This window comes from Urocitellus parryii, chromosome 1, assembly GCF_045843805.1.
Source record: "Urocitellus parryii isolate mUroPar1 chromosome 1, mUroPar1.hap1, whole genome shotgun sequence".
NCBI classification, from domain to species: domain Eukaryota; kingdom Metazoa; phylum Chordata; class Mammalia; order Rodentia; family Sciuridae; genus Urocitellus; species Urocitellus parryii.
In genome coordinates, this window is record NC_135531.1 from 63,292,981 (window position 1) to 63,317,694 (window position 24,714).

The following is a 24,714-nucleotide window of genomic DNA, read 5'->3' on the forward strand; positions in this document are numbered from 1 at the left end:
AAGAAAGAAAGAAAGAAACTGTGCCCATCCACAACTAAAAAAAAATTTTTTTTAAAGTGATAAATATCAGACTGTGGTTGTAGTTCAGTGGCAGCTTGCCTAACATGTGAGAGGCACTGGGTTCAATCCTCAGCACCAATAAAAATAAATAAATATATAAAAATACAATAACATTATTAAAGTGATAAATATCATAGGCAAGGTAATATAAAATGCTATAAGGATTCAGAAAAGAGATTTCAAAATGCATTTGAAAAACATAAAAACTAATGAAGCAACCCTCTTTTTTAGGCACTATACTAATGGATTACTATATTAAATATTGGACATTTCTCTTTGTAGAGGAAAGAACAAAAAACCATCAATAGAAGGATAGGCTCTACCACCAACTAACAATGGGACTTTAGGCAAAGTCCTCAACTCCTTTACTAAAAAAAAAAAAGTCACACAGGTACCACTTTACAAAGGACAATTCTATACCTGAAAACAAAGGGAAATAAAACTTTTTTAAAAGGCAAAATAGGTTTGGGCTTGTGGCTCAGCAGTAGAGCTCACCTCGCAGGTGTGAGGCCCTGGGTTGGATCCTTAGCACTACATAAAAATAATAAAATAAAGATATTGTGTCCAACTACAACTAAAAAATATTTTTAAAAAGGCAAACATGAAACATCTATTTTTATTATTACTTATTACTATAACTTTATCCTTCTGCTCAAGTTGACCACAATATTTAAACTACTAAAAGAAAAACAGTCCCTTTAATGCCAAGCCAGTGTATTACATCTATTAATAGATGATATGTTTTTAAGTGAATTAAAATTTTATTCTAATGCTTAAAATCCTACAGAGATACCTAAGACCCCAATCAACTGACCCAAAGGGAACCTAAGAAGCCCACTAGCATAAATTGACTTATAGGCCCTAGAAGTACCTGGCCAGGCAAGAGGACTAGGTTACATTCCTATACAAGTCTCTGATGCAACTAAAGATTATAGAGAAAAATATTTTTTAAAATGTGTCATGTGCCAAGCATGGAAGACACAACTTATATTAAAACACAATCCCTTGCCAGGTGCAGTAGCACACACCTATAATCCTAGAGGCTCGGGAGGATGAGGCAAGGGAATCGCAAATTGGAACCCAGCCTTAGCAACCCGGTCTCAAAATAACAAAAAATGGCTGGGGATGTGACTCGGTGGTTAAGTGCCCCTGGATTCAACATCCGCCTCCCCCCCAAAAAAAAGCACAATCCCATAAAGGTAGCTTTTTTCTTTTTTTGGTATATTATGTTTACTACTGCCATATTCCCAACATTTATATAGTGCGAGGCATATAACAAGTACCCAATAAACACTTGTTGAATGAATTTATAGATAAGGAAATTCCTGCCCTCATGACACTTGGAGTCTAAAGTAATGCTACCATAAGAATTCAGAAACAGGCTGGGGTTGTGGCTCAGTGGTAATGCACTCGCCTCGCACAGGCAAGGCCCTGGGTTCGATCCTCAGCACCATATAAAAATAAATAGATAAAATTAAAGGTATGGAGCTGGGGTTGTGGCCAGTGGTAGAGCGCTCGCCTACCATGCATGAGGCACCGGGTTTGATCCTCAGTACCACATAAAAATAAAGATATGTGTGCAACTATAACTAAAAAATAAATATTAAAAAAATAATAAAGGTATGTGTCCAACTACAACTAATAAATAAATATTTTTTTAAAAAGAATTTAGAAAATTTCTGGATGATAAATATGAACATGTTTTATTTTTTGTTGGTTTTTAAAATTTTCTTATATATGAAACACCAGTCTCAGTAATTTAACAATACTTGATCTTAAAGCTTCCCATAACTGAATGGCAGGTCTAATAAATTAGACCAAATTTAAGTATTTAAATATATTTCTGTAAATGGATTAATAGGATGGCTTAACTATACAGAAAAATGTTCAGAAAAACAGTATTATGTATCTTATAAGATTTATTAAAACAGTATTAGTGATTATCCATATCATATATATTTCAACCTAAACTTCCTTACTGGAAAGTAATACTCTCATGCTCCCAAATCAGAATGAGAATCAGTGAAATCAGAACATTAAAGAAATGAGTTCTTAGAGAATAGCAAGAAAAGGAAAACACACTTTTACATGTGTGGTTTTATTTTTTGTTGTTATTGTTTTTTGTGGTGCTGAGGACTAAACCCACGCAAGACAACCACTCTACCAACTAAGCTATATCCCCAGCCCTTTACATGTATATTTGATTAGAAAGGACAGATGAACTCCACAAACTTATTTTCAGTAGTTCACAGCTTTAAAAAAATGTTTTCCTTGAGATAGTAGTAGAATGCAAGCTTATGGTGCATGAGTCCGTGGGATTCAGTCCCCCACTCCCAGGAGGGAAGAGTTTTTCATGTTCTTTACTTAAAAGCTTAAGATATATAATAATTCAACTGAGTCCTAGAAATGCAACTGAATACTCATCCTTCTTGCTTGGGCTCTCTGTATGCTGAAAACCAGTCTATGCTATATATGGAGTTATGAGTTCTGTGATGCTTACAGCATACATCTGTGAAAAAATGAAGTTTGCCTTCTTTCCTCATTTCTTGTTTAATTAATGAACTCTATCATTTCTGGAACTACTTAGCTGGCTGTTCTTCCTTATGTGCAAAATAAAGGAAAAGATAGAAAAAAAACCCCATAGTAATAACAGCTAGGTTTATTAAGTGCTGACAATGTGCCACATTCTTTTAACAACCTTTAACATATTTTATTCCTTTATTTTCACAATTCTATTGCCATTTTATAGATGAGGAAACTGAGAAACTCAAATAACTTGCCCAAGATCACAGAGCTAATAAGAGACTCACTAATTTAAAAGTAGCCACTGTCTGGCTCTAGAAATCTCACCAGATAGCTATAACATGGTTATAGCTTCTGGGGCCTAAATCTCTATCCCAAGATTTAAAAAAAAAAAAAAAAAGTAAAAATAACTTTTTGAAAAGAAACATATATGATCAATTTAGAGCCTGAAAATGAAATTTCATTTTATAGAACAAAGGATAAAATGTATGTCATTTTGAAACCTGTCTCTTCAATGATTCTTCTATTTAAAAACACTGCTCAATGAACTAGTTAAAATGGATTCCTTCAGTATGAAAGTCCCTATTAAAAAAAAATACTATCTAAGCTATCATAAGATCAGAATTAAAACAGGGGTAGAGATGCTAGAGTGACTAGAAAGAAAGCAAATGCTTACCTTATCCAGAAAGTTTGAAAATGTTTATCAAGAATAAGACAGGAGGGGCTAGGGTTGTGGCTCAGTGGAAGACCACTTGCCCAGTATATGTGAGGGACCAGGTTCAATTCTCAGCACCACATATAAATAAATGAATAAAATAAATGTCCATCAATATCTAAATTTTATATATATAATATATATATATTATATATATGACAGGTAAGTTGCAAAACTGTTTCCAAAATAATAATATACAGAGTTCTCAGTAGGAATCAGAGTTATGTTTAAGTTCTTATACCAACCAACTTCTCTGACTCTCTATGCATGAAAGAAAAAAGCCTATTAAAGAAAACTTACACCTTTGGTTCACTACAAGTGAAGGTGTTCTCTGCATGATGTATGTATTGGGCATAAGTGGGAGATGAGAAGATGAATGTTAAATGTAGTGCCAGCCCTCCAAAAAGCTCTAAGACTTTTCACAGGTTTTAGGATGTTTTCCTCAGAAAAAACATCAAATGTTAAAAAATTGGTAGTATTCTGGAAGACTTACTAGATTGGTCTTCCAAGATAACAGAATGTTCTCTATAGAAGTAAAAGGGCAACTAAAAGGGGGGGGAGTAAGTATGTTCAAATAATCTGAATAGAACATAAAAAATTTAGACATTCCTCTTTCATGCTTCATTTTCAGAAGAATGGAGACAATGAAAGTCCTTCTACCTACTCAAGTACAGCAGTAATTTAAGATTCAAACTGCTTTCAAGAGTACAGACTTGGGCTCCTCTTCTATATGGCCATCTATGCTACTCAGTGTTCAGGTTGATGATCTTTCCATTCTTCACAAGGATCTGACCAGTCTTATAGTCTCAACATTAAGCAGATGGCTTTATCTTTTACATTTACTAGAATACAAGCTTCACAAAGGCAGGACTCCTTGTTCACAGAAGTTTGTGACACACTTAGGGCCTAACATATTAATAAATACTTGTTACAGGAAACGATGAATGAACTGAGGAAATGGACTCCATCCAGCTAAGGAATTCCCTGTCTCCTGCCCTTAACCTCCAAACTTCATCTAGTCATATCCTTCCTTACAATAAGATATTTCCTCCTACTTAAAGTTAACTACTCCACCTGTGCTCCAGATCCCATTCTCTCCCATCTGTTTCCTCAATAATCATCCCTCTCTGCTGTAACTTTAAAATATACTAGCTATGGACTCCTTTCCCAGTCCCCAAAGAATGTTTAACCCCATTTTGTGTTAAAAAAAAAAAAGTTTTCTGAATCCTAGAGTTTGCTGAAGCTACACTATATTTCAAAGTTACTTGGTCTTAAGGAAGTCTATATCTCTAATCTATTTCCTCAACCTTCATCACCCTCTGTAGCAATTTGGTTTCCATCACAACCCAATTTCATTGCTACTAATTGCCTCATTTGATGATTCTATTACATTTGATCCTGAATACTCATTTCTTGAAACTCACTCTTTCTTGATTTTTGAAACAATATTCTCTCAGCTACTTTGCCTGGGTCCTAAATGACTATTCCCCAGAAATAACTTGATCTGTTCTTTTCCATAAATACCCTAAATGAGCTCATCCACATTCATAATGTCAACCAACACACATTCTAATGAACCCCAAAATGCTATCCCGAGTCAAGTACTTACTTCTTGAATATCAGACCTGGGTATCTAACTACAGGATATTCCCATGTGACCATAAACATATCAACTTTCAATCTGTCGTCTCATCCTGCTTTAAACTTGCTTCTCTGTTCCTGGTTCCCTATCTCAGCTAATGGCTAACCAGACAATCTCCTTATTTCCTACCCGCTCTCCCCCATCTAAATAGTTCAGTGTCAACCCTGTAAACATTACTATTTAAATCTGTTGAATCCAGACCCTAATCTATTTTAACTCAAGCCATTATTCTTGACTAAATTGCTACAATTAACTATTTTGCAATTAATTCTTTTTAAATATAACTTTTTAGTTTTAGGTGGACACAATATCTTTATTTTATTTTTTATGTGGTGTTGAGGATGGAACCCAGTGCCTCATGCATGCTAGGTAAACACTCTGCCACTGAGCCACAATCCCAGCCCTGAAATTAAATTTTGAGTGTCTCTAAGAGCCTAAGGTATTTTGCACATATACACCTACCCCTCCCTCAAGTCCAACACTTTCTCCATTTTGCAGTCTGTGCAGCTAATCTACAACACAAGGATGATAATAACTACCAGCCTAAAACTGTTCTATTGTTCAACATTGAAGCAACAGCTTCTAAAGAGGGGTACAAGAAGTAGTTCTCTTCTTTCATTTCTATTTTTATGTTTTATCATATATAAATACAACTATACCTATGATTTATAAAAATATACACAAATTATATGCATACACATAGATTATGTAATTTATAATAACTCATGAAGAAAGATGTTCAAAATCTTTTATGAATATGAGTACCATATCAAGACCACATGAACACAACTAATCCAGAGGAAAGTACAATCCTCTTAACATGACACAGTCATGATCTGGCCCTTAACTACTTTCTTAGTCACATCTTCCTTAACTACCTTAACTTTCCAATTAGTATATATTTTCTCTCTGCAGTATTACCTATGCCACCCCTCTGAAATGCTCTAACAACTTTCCCCACACATTTCCCTCTTCCCCAACTTTTGTTCTTCTTTTTAATTTTTTTTAAGTTGTAGATGGACATTATTCTATTTATTCATTTTTATGTGGTGCCGAGGATCGAACCCAATGCCTCTCATATGCTAGGCAAGTGTCCTACCACTGAGCCACAACCCCAGCCCAACTTTTGTTTGTTCTTTAAGGCCCAAAACAAGCACAGTGATTATATGAAATGCCCCTGACCTTCTATAATAGTGGTGGGCTCTGCCTTCTCTGTGCTCCCAAACACAACGTACTTATCTTATTATAGCATTTAAATCAGTTAATTTCTTGTTTACATGTCTAACTACTCATCTTTGTATTGCCAGTATCTAGCATGACTCACGACACAAATTAAGTGCTTATTTTTTTTTTTTTTTGGTACCAGGGATTGAATTTAGGGGCACTTAAGCACTGAGCCACAACCCCAGCCTTGTTTTGTATTTGATTTAGAGACAGGATCTTACTGAGTTGCTTAGCACCTCTCCATTGCTGAGGCTGGCTCTGAACTCACAATCCTCTTGCCTCAGCCTCCCAAGCCTCTGGGATTACAGGCATGCACCATCATGCCAGGCCTAATTTTTTTTGTTTTAAATACTCAAAAGGCTTGGTGTTAGAGGACAAACTGTAGCAACACCTTAGTTACCTAACACCACTGAAAGAAGTATATGCTTTATTTTGCTGAGGTTTGGGTTGATGGTCAATTTTAAGTTTTTATTTAAAATGTGCTTACATTATGCATTGAGTTTTCAGGTTGGTTACAAGGGAAAGATTTTTAGAAATCAGACACTTTATCATCTACCAAATTCTAATCAATTAACCGTCAACATTGTCAAAACATTCTGAAAGATGTCTTATATAAATTCAAGAGCTAAGGGCTCAGTGATTCTGGTCAAACATGGCAAATTAATTGCACACATTTATCTTCCTTTTCTAAAATTCCATTAAAATGAAAGTAAAGGGAAAAAGAAGGTATAAACCCATGACACTAAAGAACAGAAAAATTGGCACCAGTGTATAAGCAATTTTAACAGAAGTTTTCAAAGATGGAAAATAGGAGGAATCGTATCTGACTGGGCAAAACCAAGAAAACCACAAAGTGTGTACAAAGAAGAACTAAGTGAACAACTTGCTGGCCAGAATTTAGAGGCAAAGAAACTATAGAGGAGATGTGAGGTATGCTTCTGAAATTGGGGAGTAAATTCAAAATTTAAAATAACACTGAAATGAGAACCCACAGCAGCTCCAATAGTCATTCAACTACCTTTCTCAATAGCAAAAAAAAAAAAAAACCCAGGAATGAGGTCCAAAATAAAAGCATTAAGAGAAGACAGTGGAATGAATCTGATGTAACTTTTCTATATACATATAGAATATACCACAGTGAATCTCACCATCCACAAGACTGGGATCCTAATTAGAAAAAGATATATTCCATGCTTGTATAAACATTTCAAGATAGATTCTGTCATGTATAACTAAAAAGAATAAAAAAATACATACCTTCAGAACTTTTCTGATTCTAGCATTAAAAAAGAGAAAGAGGCTGTAAACAGAACCATGTTCTAAACTCCCCACTTCAAAATTCATTTTTAATTTACTCCCCAATTTCAGAAGCAGATATGCCTCCTATATATACACATATATACACGGAAAAATATACCTACCTTTCTCTTGGAATGGGAACAGGTGTCTACCTGTGAAGATGAAGATTCTTTTCTAAAGAAACTGAACAGTCTCAGGGAGAAAACCTACAATCTCAGAGAATAGGCCTCACCATACACTTGGAGACCACCCATGAAAAGCCCAGTTCACTGCCTAAATCCCCAATATGGAGGCTACCAGTGGCAGACCCCACTAATTCACAAAGAACTTTTAATCATCTTGTTAGTATCTCATTCTTATATTCAGCTGAGGATCACCAGATAGACCAGGCAAGTTTCTAAATGAAATAAGAAACTAAATCAACAAAAAAGAAGATGAAAGAATTTAAGAAATAGAGTGTTTTTGAAGATTTGTTTTCTATGTCCTCAAATAAGATTGAAAAAGAGGACTTAGAAATTAAAAATTATGTAGAAATTAAAAATCCAATATTAGAGTTGGAAAATTAAGTCAGGGAAATTCTTTAAGAAAGCAAAATAAAAAGAAAGCAAAAAGGCAGACAAGACATAACAGAGGTCTAGCATCCAACCAATATGCAGTTCAAAAAGGACAGAGGGAAATTGGGTAAGAAAATATGTCTTGCCAGGCATGGTGACACACACCTGTAATCTTAGTGACTCATGAGGTAAGGCAGAAGGATTACAAATTCGAAGCCAACCTCAGTAATTTAGTAAGGACATAAGCAATTTGGGGAGACCCTGTCTCAAAATAAAATAAAAAGGGCTGAGGTTGTGGCTCCAAGATGAGCTCCAAGATTACTATCACCAATAGGCATTTTCTGTATAATCCTCTCCTCTTGAGTGTGGGTAAAATCAGGTTTTTCTTCCCCTTAGTTCAAAGTTATATTTTTTGAAACTGGAAAGGAGGAGGGTACCCACAATGGAATGATACACAAATGTTTAGACCATGAATCAGCTGATTTTGAGTTAGCTAAAAGAAAGCTTATTCTAAGTAGCCTGGATCTATTCAGGTGAAAAGATGATGAATCAGAGGCTTCTATTGCTGGCCTTGAAGACATGGTCTCTGAAAGCTGCAAGTAAAAAAAAAAAAAAAAAAAAAATGAATTCTACTGACAACCAAAGCAGAGTGAAAGAGGATGCCCATCCATGGATAAGAAAGACTTTATTCCCAGCTGACACCTTGATTGTTGCTTTATGAGACTCCAAGAGGAAGATCCAGCTAACCAGTGCCAGAACTCCTGACCCACGGAAACTATGAGAAAGTAAATGGGTGTTGTTTTAAGCCAAAGTGTTGGCAATTTACCACACAACAAAAGCGAATATTTATGGCATGTGGACAAACAAGAAAATCAAAGTAAAACGAACAACTTAGAAGGAAATTATATTTTCTTCCAAAGCAAAAAATTTCAGAGTAAACGCAGTGCCAGATAGTTGAATAATAATAATAATAAAGATACATTTAGAAATACCATAAAGTAAAAGAAACTCTGAATTAGAAATGTGCTCAGAGCACAGTGGTGCAGGCCTGCAATCCAAGCTACTCAGGAGGCTGAGGCAGGAGGATCACAAGTTTAAGGCCAGCCTGAGCAACTTGGCAAGACCCTGTCTCAAAAATAGGGAGATGAGGAAAGGGGCTGGGAATATAGTTCAGTGGTGTAGAGCTTATCTACATGAGCCAAGCCCTGATTCAATTCCCAGTACTTTAAGAAAAAAAAAAAAAGTTAAGAAAAGAAAAGATATGAGCATAACTGGTAATTGCTGCTACATACAATCAGGTCTAAGGAGAGAGATCAATTTCAAGTTATCCCGGATCTTTTAGCTTATAAAAACAGATATGCAGCAGCTAAATCAGGTGGTTTGCTTCCTAGTTTCAAAATTACACCTTTGTGTAACTTGAAAGGAGACAGACATAGAACCTTTAGGAATCAATAGAGCTTTTGAAAGGATAAGTTTCTCACATTTGTAAGCTGTATTTATCAAATGCCATCTCTCTTAAACATAGGGTCTCTAGACCACCAGTATCAGCATCACTTGGGATTTGTCAGAGCAGCAAATATTTGGGCCCCAATCCTAGAACCACCATAGAATCAAAAACTCTAGGGGTAAAGGAAGTCCAGCAATCTTTTTTATTTTTAACAATCCCTCTAGGTGATTCTGATGAGGGTCCAAAACTGAGAACTATTGATATACTGTTAATTTCTGCCACCATCATACTATGCTCTGGTCTTCCCATTTCCACAAAGTTAAAATATTTCCAAACTTATTGCATCTGACCTGATCAATTGTTAGTTAATAGTAGCTTAAAAAAATGTTTTCTGGAATAAGGATAAGGTTTAGATGTGTTTCTTTGACCAGAGGGTTTTTAAAAACAATGCCTTCAGGCCACACGTGTTCTCCTCACTTTGCTACAGTCCCTAGTAACCCCTACCATCTTCTGCCTTACAATATCACACATTCTTTTCTCCCCCAGCCAATGACAACATTAGAGTTTGGGACCTCAGGGGAAAATAATTTCAAACTAACAATAAATTTAAATCAGGGAACAATATGATCCAATCTTCTCTTACAAATGAGAAAATCAAGATAACTTCTAGTGACCTCATTATGATTCAGAAATTGTACAATATACTACATCTGTCCCTTCCACTTATGGGTCTCTACTTTTAATGCCTTAAGAAAAATGTTTCAAGATAACATCAAGCTTTCTTTTTCTGATTTGAGACTTTCAGAGAACTAAATCCTAACTACTCAAATATTCCAAAGATTCATGTGTCCAGTAACTACTAGGGCAGATAATAAGAGTTTGATAAAATTTACAATTTCAGATCAACTCTGGAAACTTTGTAACACAATAATGTAAAATCATTTTTAAGTATTTCAATGTACTCCAAATACACTGAGCAGAGATTTAACTTCACTAAAATTAACGTGGAGTTTTTTTTTCACTATCTATAATAAAAACAAAAGACATACATTTAAAGAACTCATCAAGATGCAAACTTATATTAAATGTGAATGTTTCTTTAAAGAACTGTGAAGAATTAGAAACCCCTCTCCAAATGAATGTCTCTCTGTGCGAGTATCCATTAAGATCCCCTGAACTAAGAGCCCTGAGGAGCTATAAGATTTTAGTATATGCTCTGCCATTTCACAACTACATAACCTCCCACAAGACACATTCTCCCTTCGAGGTAGGTCTCTTTCTCCATTAAAATGTGCAGATTATCATTAATATTCTGATAAGTGAAAACAGATATACTCCTCATATTTAAAATAAGAAACAATTTTTGCTGTGTAGGAACTGTTGAGCCAATCCTGAAAAGCACAATGAAATAAAATTTGAGATGAAGAAGCTAAAGCTGATACAAATACCTATGTATCCATATGTAGGAACAGTGGCTGATCCTGATAAATTTTTACTGTAAATATCAAAATTTTTAAAATACTTTAATCTTAAATCTCAAGATAAGTTCCAAAACTTAAATGTACTCATTTTAGAGAATCTAAAGCAGAAGGACTCAATACAGTTTCAATCTTTCCTCCCAGGAATAAACATGGAAGCACTTAAGTGAATCTCATTTGAATCTTTTTATACATATACAGGCATATTTTATCTAGTTGAAGTCATAAAGAATATATAATTTTGGCTGGAGTTGTAGCTCCGTGGTACAACGCTTGCCTACCATGTGTGAGGCACTGGGTTCGATTCTCAGCACCACATAAAAATGAATGAAAATAAAGGTAATGTGTCCATGTACAACTAAAAAAATAAAAAAATTATATATATATATTTTATCTCCTAGTTTCTAAATGACCATTGTACCATCTTTGAAAACATTCTTTAGACTAGCTTCCAACCATATGAATAGCTATAATATGCCTGTAGATAATAATGATTTTAGAATACACTAATATGTTGCAAAATAAAATTAAACAGCAATATTATCATTAAAGTCTTACTATTTCCCCCACACTGATATCAAAATAACATATATATATAACACTAATAAAATACTAAGAGAAAGCAGCAATGAAAATAGAGAACTAAAATGCTGAAGATTATCAGTTGAGTAGGGAAAAGAGCAGCCAACAAGACAGAATTTTTTTCTCTTTTTCTTTTTTTTTTAAATGAACAGAATCTCAAGAAAGATGAATTTAAGGATGACTTGAGGCTTTTCCATTCAGCTTAAGTTATACAGATCCCTGGCCACACAGAGTAAACAAGAGTAGGTGGTATCCTCATTCTGTAAATATCCTAAGAAATGGCAGTCATTAGGTGAAGCATATGAATTTTAATGCTAAAAGCTAAGAGACATATTCATTAACAACAGAGTATGATAGAAAACAACACAAAAAGGAAGCAAGGAAAAGGTAAAGAGATAGGCTAAGCATATTTAAATAATATAAAAAGTTTTAAAATAACTATCCCATGTAAGTTTGAGAATATATAGATCTATCTTCCATGAAGGAACACTGATAGAAATTTCTGAATATTCTGAGATCTTTGACAATCAACTCCATTTAAGATAATTAAGATAATATCTTAGAGATCCTTATTAAGAGCTGAATGGGAGAAACTGAAAGTAACTAGGGCAGAAAATTCTGAATCACAAAAGTTCCTTAGAGAATAACCTGACTTCTTGAAGATACTTAAATGAAACAAAAGGATGATAATACCTACTTAAGTAAGGCTGAGGCACACTGAAAGGTAAAGGTGAAATGATTCAACAATTTACCTAGAAAAATAACAGGTACATTCAATATTATGACTAATTACTAGAAATCAGGATTTTCTATATACTAAAATTGGGCCCTAAATTTTTTCAGTTAATTGTTATTTCCTAACAGACTAATATATTAAGTACTGTGTACTAGTCTGTTAGGAAACAATGTCTAATGCCCATAAAAATGCTTATCAGAACTGTGGCTCCTAACCCCCACTCCTGGGGCTGGAACTCAGAACCTCCCAGCACCCTTCCATTAAGACTTTACAAGTAAAGACAAATGATTCTGGAAAAACCCTTCTACTGGGGACAGGGAACATGAAAGACACTCTTCTACAGCCCTCTGGCCTATAAGGCATGTGAAAACGCGGATCCGAATATTCCAATAGACATGACGTGATAAACATGACTTTAAATGACCTAACAAACTAAAACTTGTTATCTATGGTCCTCGGCAGTTTTTTGTGTTTAATTTCCTTCCAGCCCTTGTTAGGTAATATCACAAAGAGCTCTCAATCCTTAACTGTTCTTCCTTCAGGACTTGGTGCCAACTCTTTTCAAAAATAATGTGGAAGCTCTTCATGTTTTACAGAATATTAAAATATTTATAAAACAGATTTTTAAGCTAATATTAGGTATTAAGGGATTAAGGTGACTTTTCAAAAGCTGAAGAAACTGCAAAGGTAAAATGTACTATAAAGATAAAATATTGATTGCTAATTTTCTGGATTTTACTAACAACTTTTAAATTTTTTGATACAAGGAAACAATGACGTTTTGCCTTCCTTTAGTAGTCTACCTTAAAAGGCAGGTAAGTGTAAATAAAATTTGGATATAAACTATGTCAAAATTTAGTTCTAGGGCTGGGATTGTGGCTCAGCAGTATATCACTCACCTAGCACTTTCGAGGCTCTGGGTTCGATCCTCAGTACCACATAAAAATAAATAAATAAAATAAAGGTATTGTGTTCCTAACAGACTAATATATTATGTATTATGTACTAGTCTGTTAGGAAATAATAATTCAACAGAAAAATAAATATTTAAAAAAATTTAGTTCTACATGTTTTAAATTATTTTAACTACGTAAGAGTCATATTAGCTTCACCATCCATTATTGAGGAAAAAAACCCATTAGGAATTACTTTTATTTTTCCATTACAAGGAAACTAAAAAGAGTCACTAAAAGATTCTCTATAAAATTAATTCTAAATTAAACTTACCAAAAAAGTGAAGAGATTTTTGGAAACTTTAAAAAACAAAATGGAAAGTAAAATCCAAGTAGAGGAAAAGGCAAATCATAAAAAAGATTATGTCATTTACTTTATCTTCCCCCCCGACAAAAAAAAAAAATTGCTTTAAAACCAAGCAGCTTTGATTCTTAGCAGTTTCAACTTTTTTTCTTTCTCATACCTTTTATTAAGGTACAAAGCAATGACTTATGTGTCAGACTTCCATCAGTCAGGAAAGGGAATATTAAGGAAGTATTAAATACTAAAATTAAAAACACAGCTGGGAACCGTGGAACATGGTGTAAATCTCAGTTGCTTAGGAGGCTGAGGCAGGAGGATGGAAAACTCAAGGCCAGCCTCAGCAATTTTGTAAAACCCTGCCCCCCCCCCCCCCCCCGCAAAAAAAAAAGGACTGGGATGTGGCTCACTGGTTAAGTACCCCTGCATTCAATCTCTGGTTAAAATAAAATAAAATAAAGAACAAGTTCATGGATAAATCTGTCTTTTAACAAGAGTGATCATAGAATGCCTAATTTTATACTATCTAGAAAGGTATGCTATAAAATTTCAGATTTTTTTGCCTAAAATTAAGATCTAAACATTTGATTTAATTCACACATTGAAGACCACTGAACAATCATTTTTGAAAAGCTTTTGAAGTTTTACCTACTCCTGCAATACCGTTCAGTAAGATTTGAAAATTGTAGCTCAATTCGTGGTGAGATATCTATATAAATGGCCAAGTGCGGTGGTGAACACCATTAATCCCAGAGACTCGGGAGGCTGAGGCAGGAGGGTTGCAATCTCAAGCCAGCCTCAGCAACTTAATGAGACCCTCTCTCAAAATTAAAATAAATAAATAAAAAGAGCTGAGGATGCAGCTCAGTGATAAAAACTCCGGAGTTCAACTCTGGATATGAAAAAAAAATCCATTTAAATATTCTTTATTATATATTCATTCTTTTGATGAAGATATTTAATGAACTTTAAAACTTATAATGCCTCAAAATTATAAGTCTTTGTGATCTCTAGGAAAACCTTGCTCATTTCACAAAGAATTTCAGAAACTGCAAGAATTTCTACTGTATTAGCCACAGGTCTCACAAGTATTACAAAAAAGCAACACAAACAAAATATTGCATATTTCATTCAACTAGACAGTTCCTAATTAGTAAAGATATACTAAAGCTATTTAAAATGGTCATTAAAAAATTACATTTGAATAAAATTTATATTGTAAAAAATTGTATCAGAAAATATTAAATATTTGGACTCATTTCCCTACTCTTCTGACCTGTTAATTAGATTAATCTTAAATAACAAATCAATTTAGTAACTAAAAGTAAATACTTTTAAGCCCTTCGACTAAATACCAATGGACTGGGGGAGGAAAAAAAAAAATCACAGGCCTGTAGGGAGAATGAACATTTTGAGATGTTACCATCTTTTTTATTTGAGCCATTCAATCACTTCAAACCATAAACTATGTATAAAGACAATTTCTTTCATCGATCCCTTAATTCTCAAATTCACTATTCCATGACCACCTGAAAGTACCTCTGAAAGGAAGATACCATGCTGTTTCCAACATTTTTACCATTGTAGCTGAAATACCCTAATTCTAAAGTAGACCCACTCAGCCAGGTACACATCTCTCAATCACCATTTCTTTCCTCTCCACTTTGAAACTTTCCAGAGCTTTCTAATCATTTTATCTACTTAGTCAGAGTTCATTGTTCTAGCTTGGTGTTTTACAGGACAACATACAATATCAAATTTTAAAATGATTTTTAAAACTTTATTTATACTACTTCCCTGATCTTTCATGTTACCACTTTGCTTAAAACCCAATATCGGTTCCACCACTAAGAGCAATGTTTTTCAATCTGCCAGTTGTTAAATCAATTTCATGGATCCTGCCATTTCTTCTTAAAAATGAAATTGAATGGAATAGAATATAAACTACCAGAGCCAATCACACAAAGTAGGGTATTATTTTCTGCCATTTTTATTAATTATGTGTGAACATATTAGGTCACAATGTTTAAAAAAAAATGCATGTTACCAATGGTTTATTCCTTAAGGAAGCTTGAAATATACCAGCCAGCACAACCCAGTCTTTCCTTCAGTCTACAAGGCTAACTTGGTCCCTGCATAAGGCTCTAAATCTCTCTTACCAAGGTAAGCCAAGCAAATGAAGGAAGGACCATGCCAAGTTTTTTGCAATTGCTCTTCTTGGTGACGTCACTGTTCTGCCTTGAATGCCCTTTCATTTGTCCACACGGCCCACCTGTTATTCACCTTTCATTATGTAACATCACCTATTCCACAAAACCTTTTTATCCTTCTGCAGCATTTAATAACCCTCATACACATTTTTGTGCCTCTATAATGCCTAAGATTATAGCTTCCTCAACATTCCACTGTACTTTATTTTAAACTTACTTTCTTCCCAGTTTTGAAAGTATAAACTCCTTGAGGGAAGGAGCACATTTTACTAGTCTCAGTTGAGCGACTGAGCTCAGCATTTGCCTCATATAATACTTGTTGAAAGATGGTAAAATGAACAAACAAAGAATTAAGGACTGGTATTTTAACTGTTTTGTTTTTTAGATTGACAGGATGGTTGCCTTTGCAACAAAGCTTACTCATCCTGCAAAGGTGGATCAAGATTTCGGCATTTTTGCTACAACCCCCAAGATCAGAACCTCTGATCAGGCAGGCAAGTTATGCAAATACTGTCAGTTTCCTATCTTTTTACAAAGACAAGACTCCGTTCTTGTCGCAAAGTAGCAGCACCACTTCCATACTGCAGAAAGTTATGTGGAGATGGGGGAAAGGAGAGACTCAAGGTTGGGATAGGCAGGTGAAACTTTAAAAAAAAAAAATTAAACTTCATTAGTAAGGGAGAACCCTATTTAATACAACTAGCTCTTATGGTGGGGGACTAACAAGGCTAACAGGGGGAATAATACTAGGTTGCCAATATGAGCTAAGTAAAAACAAAAGGTAGCATGAAATAACTGGTTGAAGTTATTTGATTTCTATTGCCTACTCTAATAGTTCTGAAATAGCTACTGACTCACCACTCTCATTATGAGATATGACTTGGGGCGGTGGAGAGGGGGTGTCAAACCTAATAAGGGCTCTCTCTCAGAGACTTTTAAGCTTTTCATGGACCTTTCTTTCATACATAAATGTCTTTATTGGGGGAAGTCTGATGCACATATTTTACTTCAACTGTCTTCACTGCAATTAAAAAGTTTACTCAACATCCAAGATACTTTGACAGACTCTGCCAACTGTCCGTTTCAGCTGTTCTTTGCCTTTTCCACATAGTTCACAAACGATTACAGGAATCTTAATGTTTTTCTGCCTAAATTAATCACTCATTAAAAATAATTCCTTTGCTTAGATTTTGCTCCTACTTAAAACTGTATAGGCAAAGAAATCATATTTTAACCTAACATTAATCACAAATATATTTGTAATATGTCAAATTCTTCATTCACAATATTAAGCTGTCTGAGTATGGTAATTTAGATTGTCCAGGTAAAACTTAAAGGCCATTTAAACCTGTTTCCTTTTAAGTAGGTCCAGGTGACTTTTTTATTCCACAAACATTTGTTAGGTATATGAACCTAAAAAGTGTAGAAACTTCTGCAAATGCTTTTGCTGTATGCTGTCCTCTTCTATTTCCACCTCTTTCAACAACTCAAATAAAACAAGTCACTCTTAAATGAGAAAGGGTCATATTTCCAAATATAGTTTGGAAAAATAATGCCACAAATGCTCATTCCTTTTTAACAGCACCTTTAAAATTTTACTTTAAACAGGGCAAGCTTGTTTATAAACAAATTTAATTATACTAGTGTCAAATACGGGTTTACTGTCATATCTTAAAACCTAGTCCCCTTAGTATAGTTCAATCCTTGCTTTCTTTAGTAAAATAATGGGCAGTCTTGTCCTTTAAAGGTTGTGGAAAACTGCTTTTCTCCCATGATACTACCACTCTACAATCTGGAGAGTGCAGCCTTCCACATGAAAAACTGCTGCTTGATTTTATGTGTGTGTGCACAAGCATGCTCACACTCCACCACGTTTTAAACAGAGGATCTGCAGAAGCTCAAGGGAAGCCATATTTCAAAGGCTTTGAATATTAGCATTTTTCAGTATTTTCTCTCATTTAAAATGGGTGCAATTCAGCCAAACACTTTTCAAATGCCATTATTTCCCAATTTAAGTGCTTAGGCAGATTGGAGGGGAGAAAATTTCTCCATCTCAGTGGTACACTTCAAGAAACCACTAGTGATCATTAAAATGGGAGGAGGAATAAAATAATTCATTTTTACAGGGTGGAAAAATCTTTAAAAGTCACCTATCTCCTTCGCTTTACAGATAAGAGATAAGAGAACAGTCCATACTGGTGAGGTAATTTGCCTTAGGTCAATAAAGCACTAAGAACAGCACTAAAAATAGAATAAGGTATTTAAATTATTCTTAGTAGTACCCCTAAATTATGCAAGATATATTCTCATAATTTATAATTTAAGTCTTAAAAATAATTATCACCTTCTCATTAATTCCTGAGGAAGAACTCTTACAACATGTTCTAAATTTTTAAAGTTGTTTGGGTTTAATAAACTTCAGATTCTAACTCCCATAAAAAGGTACTACTGAATTACTCCAAATTAGTGTGCACACCTCTACATCATCAAAACGAATCTGAGTCCATTTCAAACCTTGTCTCTCAACTACACTTTAGATATGTTTGTTCAACCACAAAAATGAAAATTCTGGAAGTTCTTCTTTAACAGAAAGCACTGGCGATCTCAAAGACATGAGTGGGTCATTACTGCAATAATATACTATGGGCTTCCAGCCTAAATTGGGTAGTCACTAGCATTTTATCAAGCTACAGTGTGAGGAGCCAAAAGTTTGAGAAGTGTACTCTTCTCCGGCTTTAGGTACGAAAGAGTGCAGAGCTGATATTGTTAACACAAACTGAAGGTCTCAACTTAAAAGCGAAAAAGTGCCTTTCACTAAAAGCTTTTCCTGTTCCAGCTCAGATCTACCCAGTGGACTCGCACTGTGGAGACCGCATCAGTGAGACTTTCAGATTTTCGTTTCAATGCCCAATAAATCAACTATACATTTTGGCTTTGGAGATTCAAGGACAAAACAGAGGGCACTGTGAGGGCAACAATTTACACTGGATCACTTTCAAGGACTGTGGTCCAACCATTCGTTACAATCGTTCCTTTGTGTAACCGATTATTGCCAAAGTACTGAAAAGAATGGCTGTACATCTCCTTGAAAGATAACCGTCAACAAAACCTAAGATGACATGATTTTGGTAACGAACTGATGCAGCAGTTTGATCAATGAAGCGGTTATTTGACAGAATATATTGTTTGTAATTATAATCTTATTAGGAATATTTAAGTTACAAATGTGCATGTTCCTTAATTCTGACCTCTGGTGCCACGCTATAAAAATACAAAAATAACTTGTTAAAAGGTTACCACACCTCTATTTTAAAGTAGGACTAGCTTAGCAAAAGGGCAGATTTGCTTGAAAACAACAAACAAAACAGTCACCACCACCGCTCAATAACACACATACATAAATAGATTCCAAACTGTGATAAGCACAAAAATCCTTACCCCATTTTGCCCAATGAAAACTTGTTCTGAAGTTTCTGCTCTTATGCTACGGAATAACTTCCAAAGGAATTTCTCCGTCTGCTATTTCGCAGTTGCTTTCCACCTCCCCCCCGAGATTCTTTTCCGGAGGTATTTCAATGATGTCGATAATTCAATTAGTTCTCTTAGGTAAAATGATTTCTCTCGTCAATACCAAAACGTTCAAACAGAGGTGGCATTTGCTTATTAAGAGTTAAAATGCTGCGTGGAGGAGATCGCGGTCAACTCTATTCCACAAAATGAGTGTACATGTAGGAAAACGCAGAAACCAGCTTCACCGAGTCCTATAAAAAATGAGTTCGCTGGTCATTTCGCTCATGTCCTCCACGACACTCAGGGAGAACCTGGTAACTCGGCCTTTTCGGTGCTAAGGCTGTGGGTTCAAATTTCTCCACCACACCAGGTCCCTGGGGGTGTACTGTGCAACCCAACGCGACGTGCACTTTAATAAAAAATCCTAAAAGCAGTAATGCCACTGCTTCCCTGCGCTCACATTAGAAAAAACTATATAGAAAAATCCCCTGGAAGTGCAAACCCAGCAGCTCGCGACGTGCACGGCACTCCACATTGGAATCTGTCTTTTTAATTTTCCCCTCCTAAGATTCGAAGCAGAAAGGAGGTGGTGAGGAGGAAGAGAAGGCTGGGCAGGATCGATTCATTCTCCCGAGGAGAATAAACGGAGCCATTTCCAGGCAGGCAGCAGGCTGGGGGCGCAGCGCACGCCGGGGAGCAGGGGGAGGGGGCCCGATCCCACCTCCCTCAGCCCCTTCCCGCCCCCCGCCGCCGAGCACAATGGAGCCCGGCTCGCGCCCGGCTCTTCATTCGAGGCTGCCCCCTCTTCGCTCTTCTCTTCTGGGCACAGCGGGTCTGGAGCTCCCGTCGGTGGGGAATGAATGAATCAGAGAGCCAAGCTCCACGCTTTCCCCCGGCACCCGGCCCCCAGCTCCGGGGCGGCCGAGAGGCGGCGGTGGAGGGGCTGAAGAGTCGACGGGCACCCGCCCCAGCTGAGGCGGGAAGCTAACGCCGCGTTGAGGGCTGAGGAACGGGGCTCGAAGCTGTGGGAGAGCCGCCACTCCAGCGCCCCCACCTCTGCTCGTCTCTCACGCTCCGCGCCGCCGCCACGCGCCGCCTCACATTCCCCGGGCCCCGCCGCTGTCTCTTCACACTTCCATCACCGCCCGCCTCCACCGGTCTCCGGCTCCCGCTGGGCAGAGCGGTGCCAGCCTCGGCGGCCTGAAGCCACCGCTGCCTCCGCCTCCACCGGCCCAAGTGCAGAACGGAGGGCGCCGCTTCCCCGATCAGCGCCGCCGGCGTGAGGCGAGCGCGGCAGCACAGCGGGCTGCGGGGGGCGGGGGGCGGGGGGCGGAGGACGGAGAGGGGGCGGGGAGAACGAGGGGCGAGCTCGGTCCCTCCTCCTGCTCGCGGGAGGGGCGGGAGAGGCCGCCGCGGCGGAGGGGTGAGCGCGGACCGGTCCCGAGGGCCGCCGGGCCCTCAGGGAAGCGGGAGACAGCAGAATCACGAGGCGGCAGGGAAGGCTGGTGGCCAGGGACCGAGCTGGCCCTCGTGGGGAGCTTGGCCAGCTGTCAGGTCCGTCAGTCCGTCCTTCCTTCCTTCCCCCCTCCCCTAGTGGCCCGCGGCGGGCGGGCCTTGGGCTCTGCTCCTCCGCTGTTTCCTGGCCCGGCTTCCTGCCGCCAGAGCCTCCTCCGCGCCCCACACCAGGTGCTCGCGCTGTGTCTCCATCCTCCCTGCAGGAGGACCTTTAAATAGCAACGTCAGCGCGCTCTTCTCCGCACACACGTCACCCGCCGCTCTCGTCACCGGGGTGCGGGGGATGATGTCACGCGGCCGGAAGTACTGCTAAATTAGGGAAGGAGCAGGAGGAGGAGGATTCGGCGAGCTCCTCTGTGCCCACCTGCTCTCGCTTCTCCTTAAAGGCCAAAGCACAGGAGACAGCCCAAGAAGAGCTCGAAGAAGGAAACGGCGGGAGGAGATTTCCTTGCAATAAATGTGCCAAACGCAAGTGAATCATTCATAACAACAGTGCAGAAGTGTCAACCGGGTAATATCCTATCTCCCACTCCCACCTCTGTTGCTGCAGCATTCCCGGGCTTCTCTTGTCCCAACCAGCAGGGGAATGTGGGAGGAAGAGCCTGATCGCTAGTGATTGATACTCTGCCAAGAGTGTTGGGGGAAAATCACTTAAATTTTCCAAAGAGGTTTTGAGTATCATTCTGGACGTAGTCAACTTTTAACCGCACCCCCTCCCCTTAGTGGTTACCTAAATTATGGACAGAGTGGAGCCATGAACAAACATTATAATGTTATAAAGGATAATAATTAGAGGAGAGGAAGGACATCACGTTGTTTAAATGTTTTCATTTGCAGAAAGCAGTGGTTTGGCATGGAATAATTAATCAAATTTATTCAAATGAAACTTAGTTCACTCAGATAATTACCCTCATATACACTGCAAATGTCAGTGAACCCTCTTAGTTGCTCTTTATTAAGAATAAGCATTCAATACCAAATCCTTTTTATTAACACACACTTACATTGTTTTGGTCTTTCTTAGTTTCTTAGTAAAATACATTAGTATAATATCTCAAGTATGTTGTTTTTCATTTCCTATATGGTAAGAATGAATAGCCATTTAGATTTACAGCTACATGGGAGTGTATAAAATAATCACATTATGAGTGCCTTTCAAATTGTAAATTGCCGTAAATTTTTAAACAACTTCATTGTTTTAAGGCAGCTTATTGTTAGATTCAAATAATGACCACTGATTTTATTTGATTAAATTTGATAATCATGACTCAGAAATAGAATTACTACATACTACCAAATTCCATTACTGTTTCAGGGTTAGTCTGTAAATTCATTGGCCATGTTTTGTAAACCCAAATCTGGACACACCATTTGACATTAAATAAAATATTCAAAATCTGAAGTGATCTGGAATATCCAGGACGCAAGATTACCAAACTATGATAGTTAGGAGAGTTAAAAATTAATATCAATGCAATACAAAAAAAATAAAAGCCAAAACTATAGAATATATATACTGTGTGGTTTCTTTAAAAAATGTGTTTTTTTAATGTTAAGTAACTCACATGATTCCTAATTAAGGAACCTTGGTTTTCAGCTTTCTGCATTTACATTTTCTTGCTCAAGTTAGAAGCCCAAGATTAAAGGACACCAACAAAAAGTTAGGGCCGATCTGCTACTGATTCAAACATCCTGGTTATCTTTACATAAAATCATGATCTTCCTTAAAGTTTAAAATAGTAAAGGTAGTGAGTTTTTTTTTTTAAGGGTTATAATGAAAGGTTAATGAAAAGCAATCCCTGCTTGTCAATTTGTCTAATATATGTTATCATACTAATGGAAACTTACACTAGTATATTTCAGACAAATGGAGTTTCTTATGTATAAAATAACAAAACTGCCATTCTTCAAATAGTGTCATTCCTGGCCCGCTGCAAATTAAAATGCAAATTGTGTTATTACTTTACAAAAATTATAAACTACTGTAATCCCAGCAGTTTGGGAGGCTGGGACAGGAGGATCGAAAGTTTAAAGCCAGCCTTAGCAAAAAATGAGCCACTAAGCAATTCAGTGAGACCCTGTCTCTAAATAAAATACAAAATAGGGCTGGGGATATGGCTCAGTGGTCGAGTACCTCTGCGTTCAATTACTGGTACCAAAAAAAAAATTATGAACTATTTCCTATCTGAACTGAATAATTTTCTTTCCAAATCCTTCCCTCCATATTAATTAAAGCTCTCACTTTACCATTTTCAAACGCTTCATTATACCCTTTCATCACAACTACCGCTCACAATTTTTTCCCTGATTTTTACCCAACTGTCAAAACAGTTTGTCAGCTGCCTTCAAGCCTTTAGAATACTGACCCTTCATTAGTTTTTACCTTTCACAGCTATGTTAATACTTCTCAGCTGTCTTTTGTCAACAAAGTTGAGAGCAACCTTTTTCTACATAAATCTTAGGGTATACTAAAATATAATTACCCAAAGTTTGTATGATTACTTCAGCCTCTTAATCTAGAAAATTCTACCTGTAATTGGTCAATTTTTCTTATCAGTTGTGTGGGAATATTATGTCAGGAAGTACATAGATGTCCATATACCCTAACATAGAAACATTTTATATAATATAAGGATATCTTCTCAGAATATAAATATACCCTTTCTTCCTCCTTGAAACAATTCTAATACAGTTTTTTGAAAGGACTCAGAGAAACTTTCTATGGTTTTCTATCTATAACTAGGTACCTTTTCTTCCAGAATGAGCTAATGTAACCCAAATTTTAGTCGTGAATTCCCAATGCTGATTTCTTTGAGTTTTTTTATTTGTTTGTTTTGTTTTGTTTTTAAAATAGCTTCCTAGAAAGTAATATATTTTCTTTTACCGGAAGAGGAAGAAAATACTTTGGTAGCATTTCTGATTTTTAACAGTTCCTGTTTCCCACTAGACTGAAAATTTGTGGGGCGGTTTATGAATACCCTCTGATTTTAGAATCTGTGGGCGAAGGCATCTGTTTTAGTTACCAAGTTTACTTCCATGCCCTTAATAGGAGATGGCAATCTTCAATGGGGTGTTCATAGATTTGGTTATGAGATATGTCTTTTTCAATGAAAAGGCATTCATGAAATAAAAAAAATTGCAAGAAAGAGAGTTAAAGCCAAATTTAATTTTTTAATTGCCTAATATTAGATAATAGAAACACATTCATTCAAGTTCCCTCTTTTTAAATTACCAAATAGCACTATTGCTTCAAATAAAATCATAGAAATAGTAAGTAAAAAGATCTCTGTCCATACAATAGAAGTCTCAAGATTCCTAGTCTATGGTACATAATTATGAAGAAACTATATAACCAGCAAAGATTAAAAGTAATGATAACAAAGACTGAAAGTGTTATAAGGGGAACAATTTATCCAGTAGACTCTCTTAAAATCATTCTACGTTTAGCAGACCCAAGGCACAATTAAATTGTGTTTGTCCTGTGTAAAACCATTTTTTATTATTACCAATAATGTTCTCTATAGAAACAGGGTGGTTAAAACAGTCTCTTCAAGAGACTCTGTGCCAATTAAAAAGAAACAGTCTCAAGGATTGGAATACAAGTATTTGGTGTCTTCAAATCAGTGACTTAAGATTTAATTTTTACTCTTCCAAGAGTATCTGCACTTTTCAGAGTGGTTTGATGGTAGTTAAGAAAGGGAAATTAGATAATTATCCATAGAAAACTATGCTGTAAGCTTGGGAAATGAATTTAGAACTCTCTTCTACTCTTATGTTAACTGTAAGTTCATTGCTCATTTTTCAAATATGGTCAAAGAGATACAAATATAATACTAGGCTTGTGAAACAAAATGCCAAAAAGTTTTCAGGTAAGCACTGTTAGGTAGGGCCTAAATAGAACAAAATTAGAGGAAATTGTTGTGCAACTCCATATGTAAATTTTTTAATATTCAGAGAATAGAATG

General features: G+C 36.6%; 2 protein-coding genes across 2 annotated transcripts in view; one reads left to right on the plus strand and one right to left on the minus strand.

Moving 5' to 3' along the window:
- The window catches only part of Homer1 (homer scaffold protein 1), a 127,725-nt gene extending 107,193 nt beyond the window's left edge, over window positions 1–20,532 (minus strand). The window contains exon 1 of the mRNA XM_026393216.2: window positions 19,163–20,532. Within this exon, the coding sequence (XP_026249001.1) occupies window positions 19,163–19,167 (5 nt within the window). The 5' untranslated portion in view covers window positions 19,168–20,532. The remainder of the gene's footprint in view (window positions 1–19,162) is intronic.
- On the plus strand, window positions 19,994–21,668 carry LOC144250331 (uncharacterized). The gene is made up of 3 exons (XM_077793048.1): window positions 19,994–20,066; window positions 20,235–20,788; window positions 21,136–21,668. The coding sequence occupies exons 1-3, from the start codon at window positions 19,994–19,996 to the stop codon at window positions 21,223–21,225; spliced, it is 717 nt and encodes a 238-aa protein (XP_077649174.1). The 3' UTR covers window positions 21,226–21,668.
- Window positions 21,669–24,714: the final 3,046 nt, after the last annotated feature.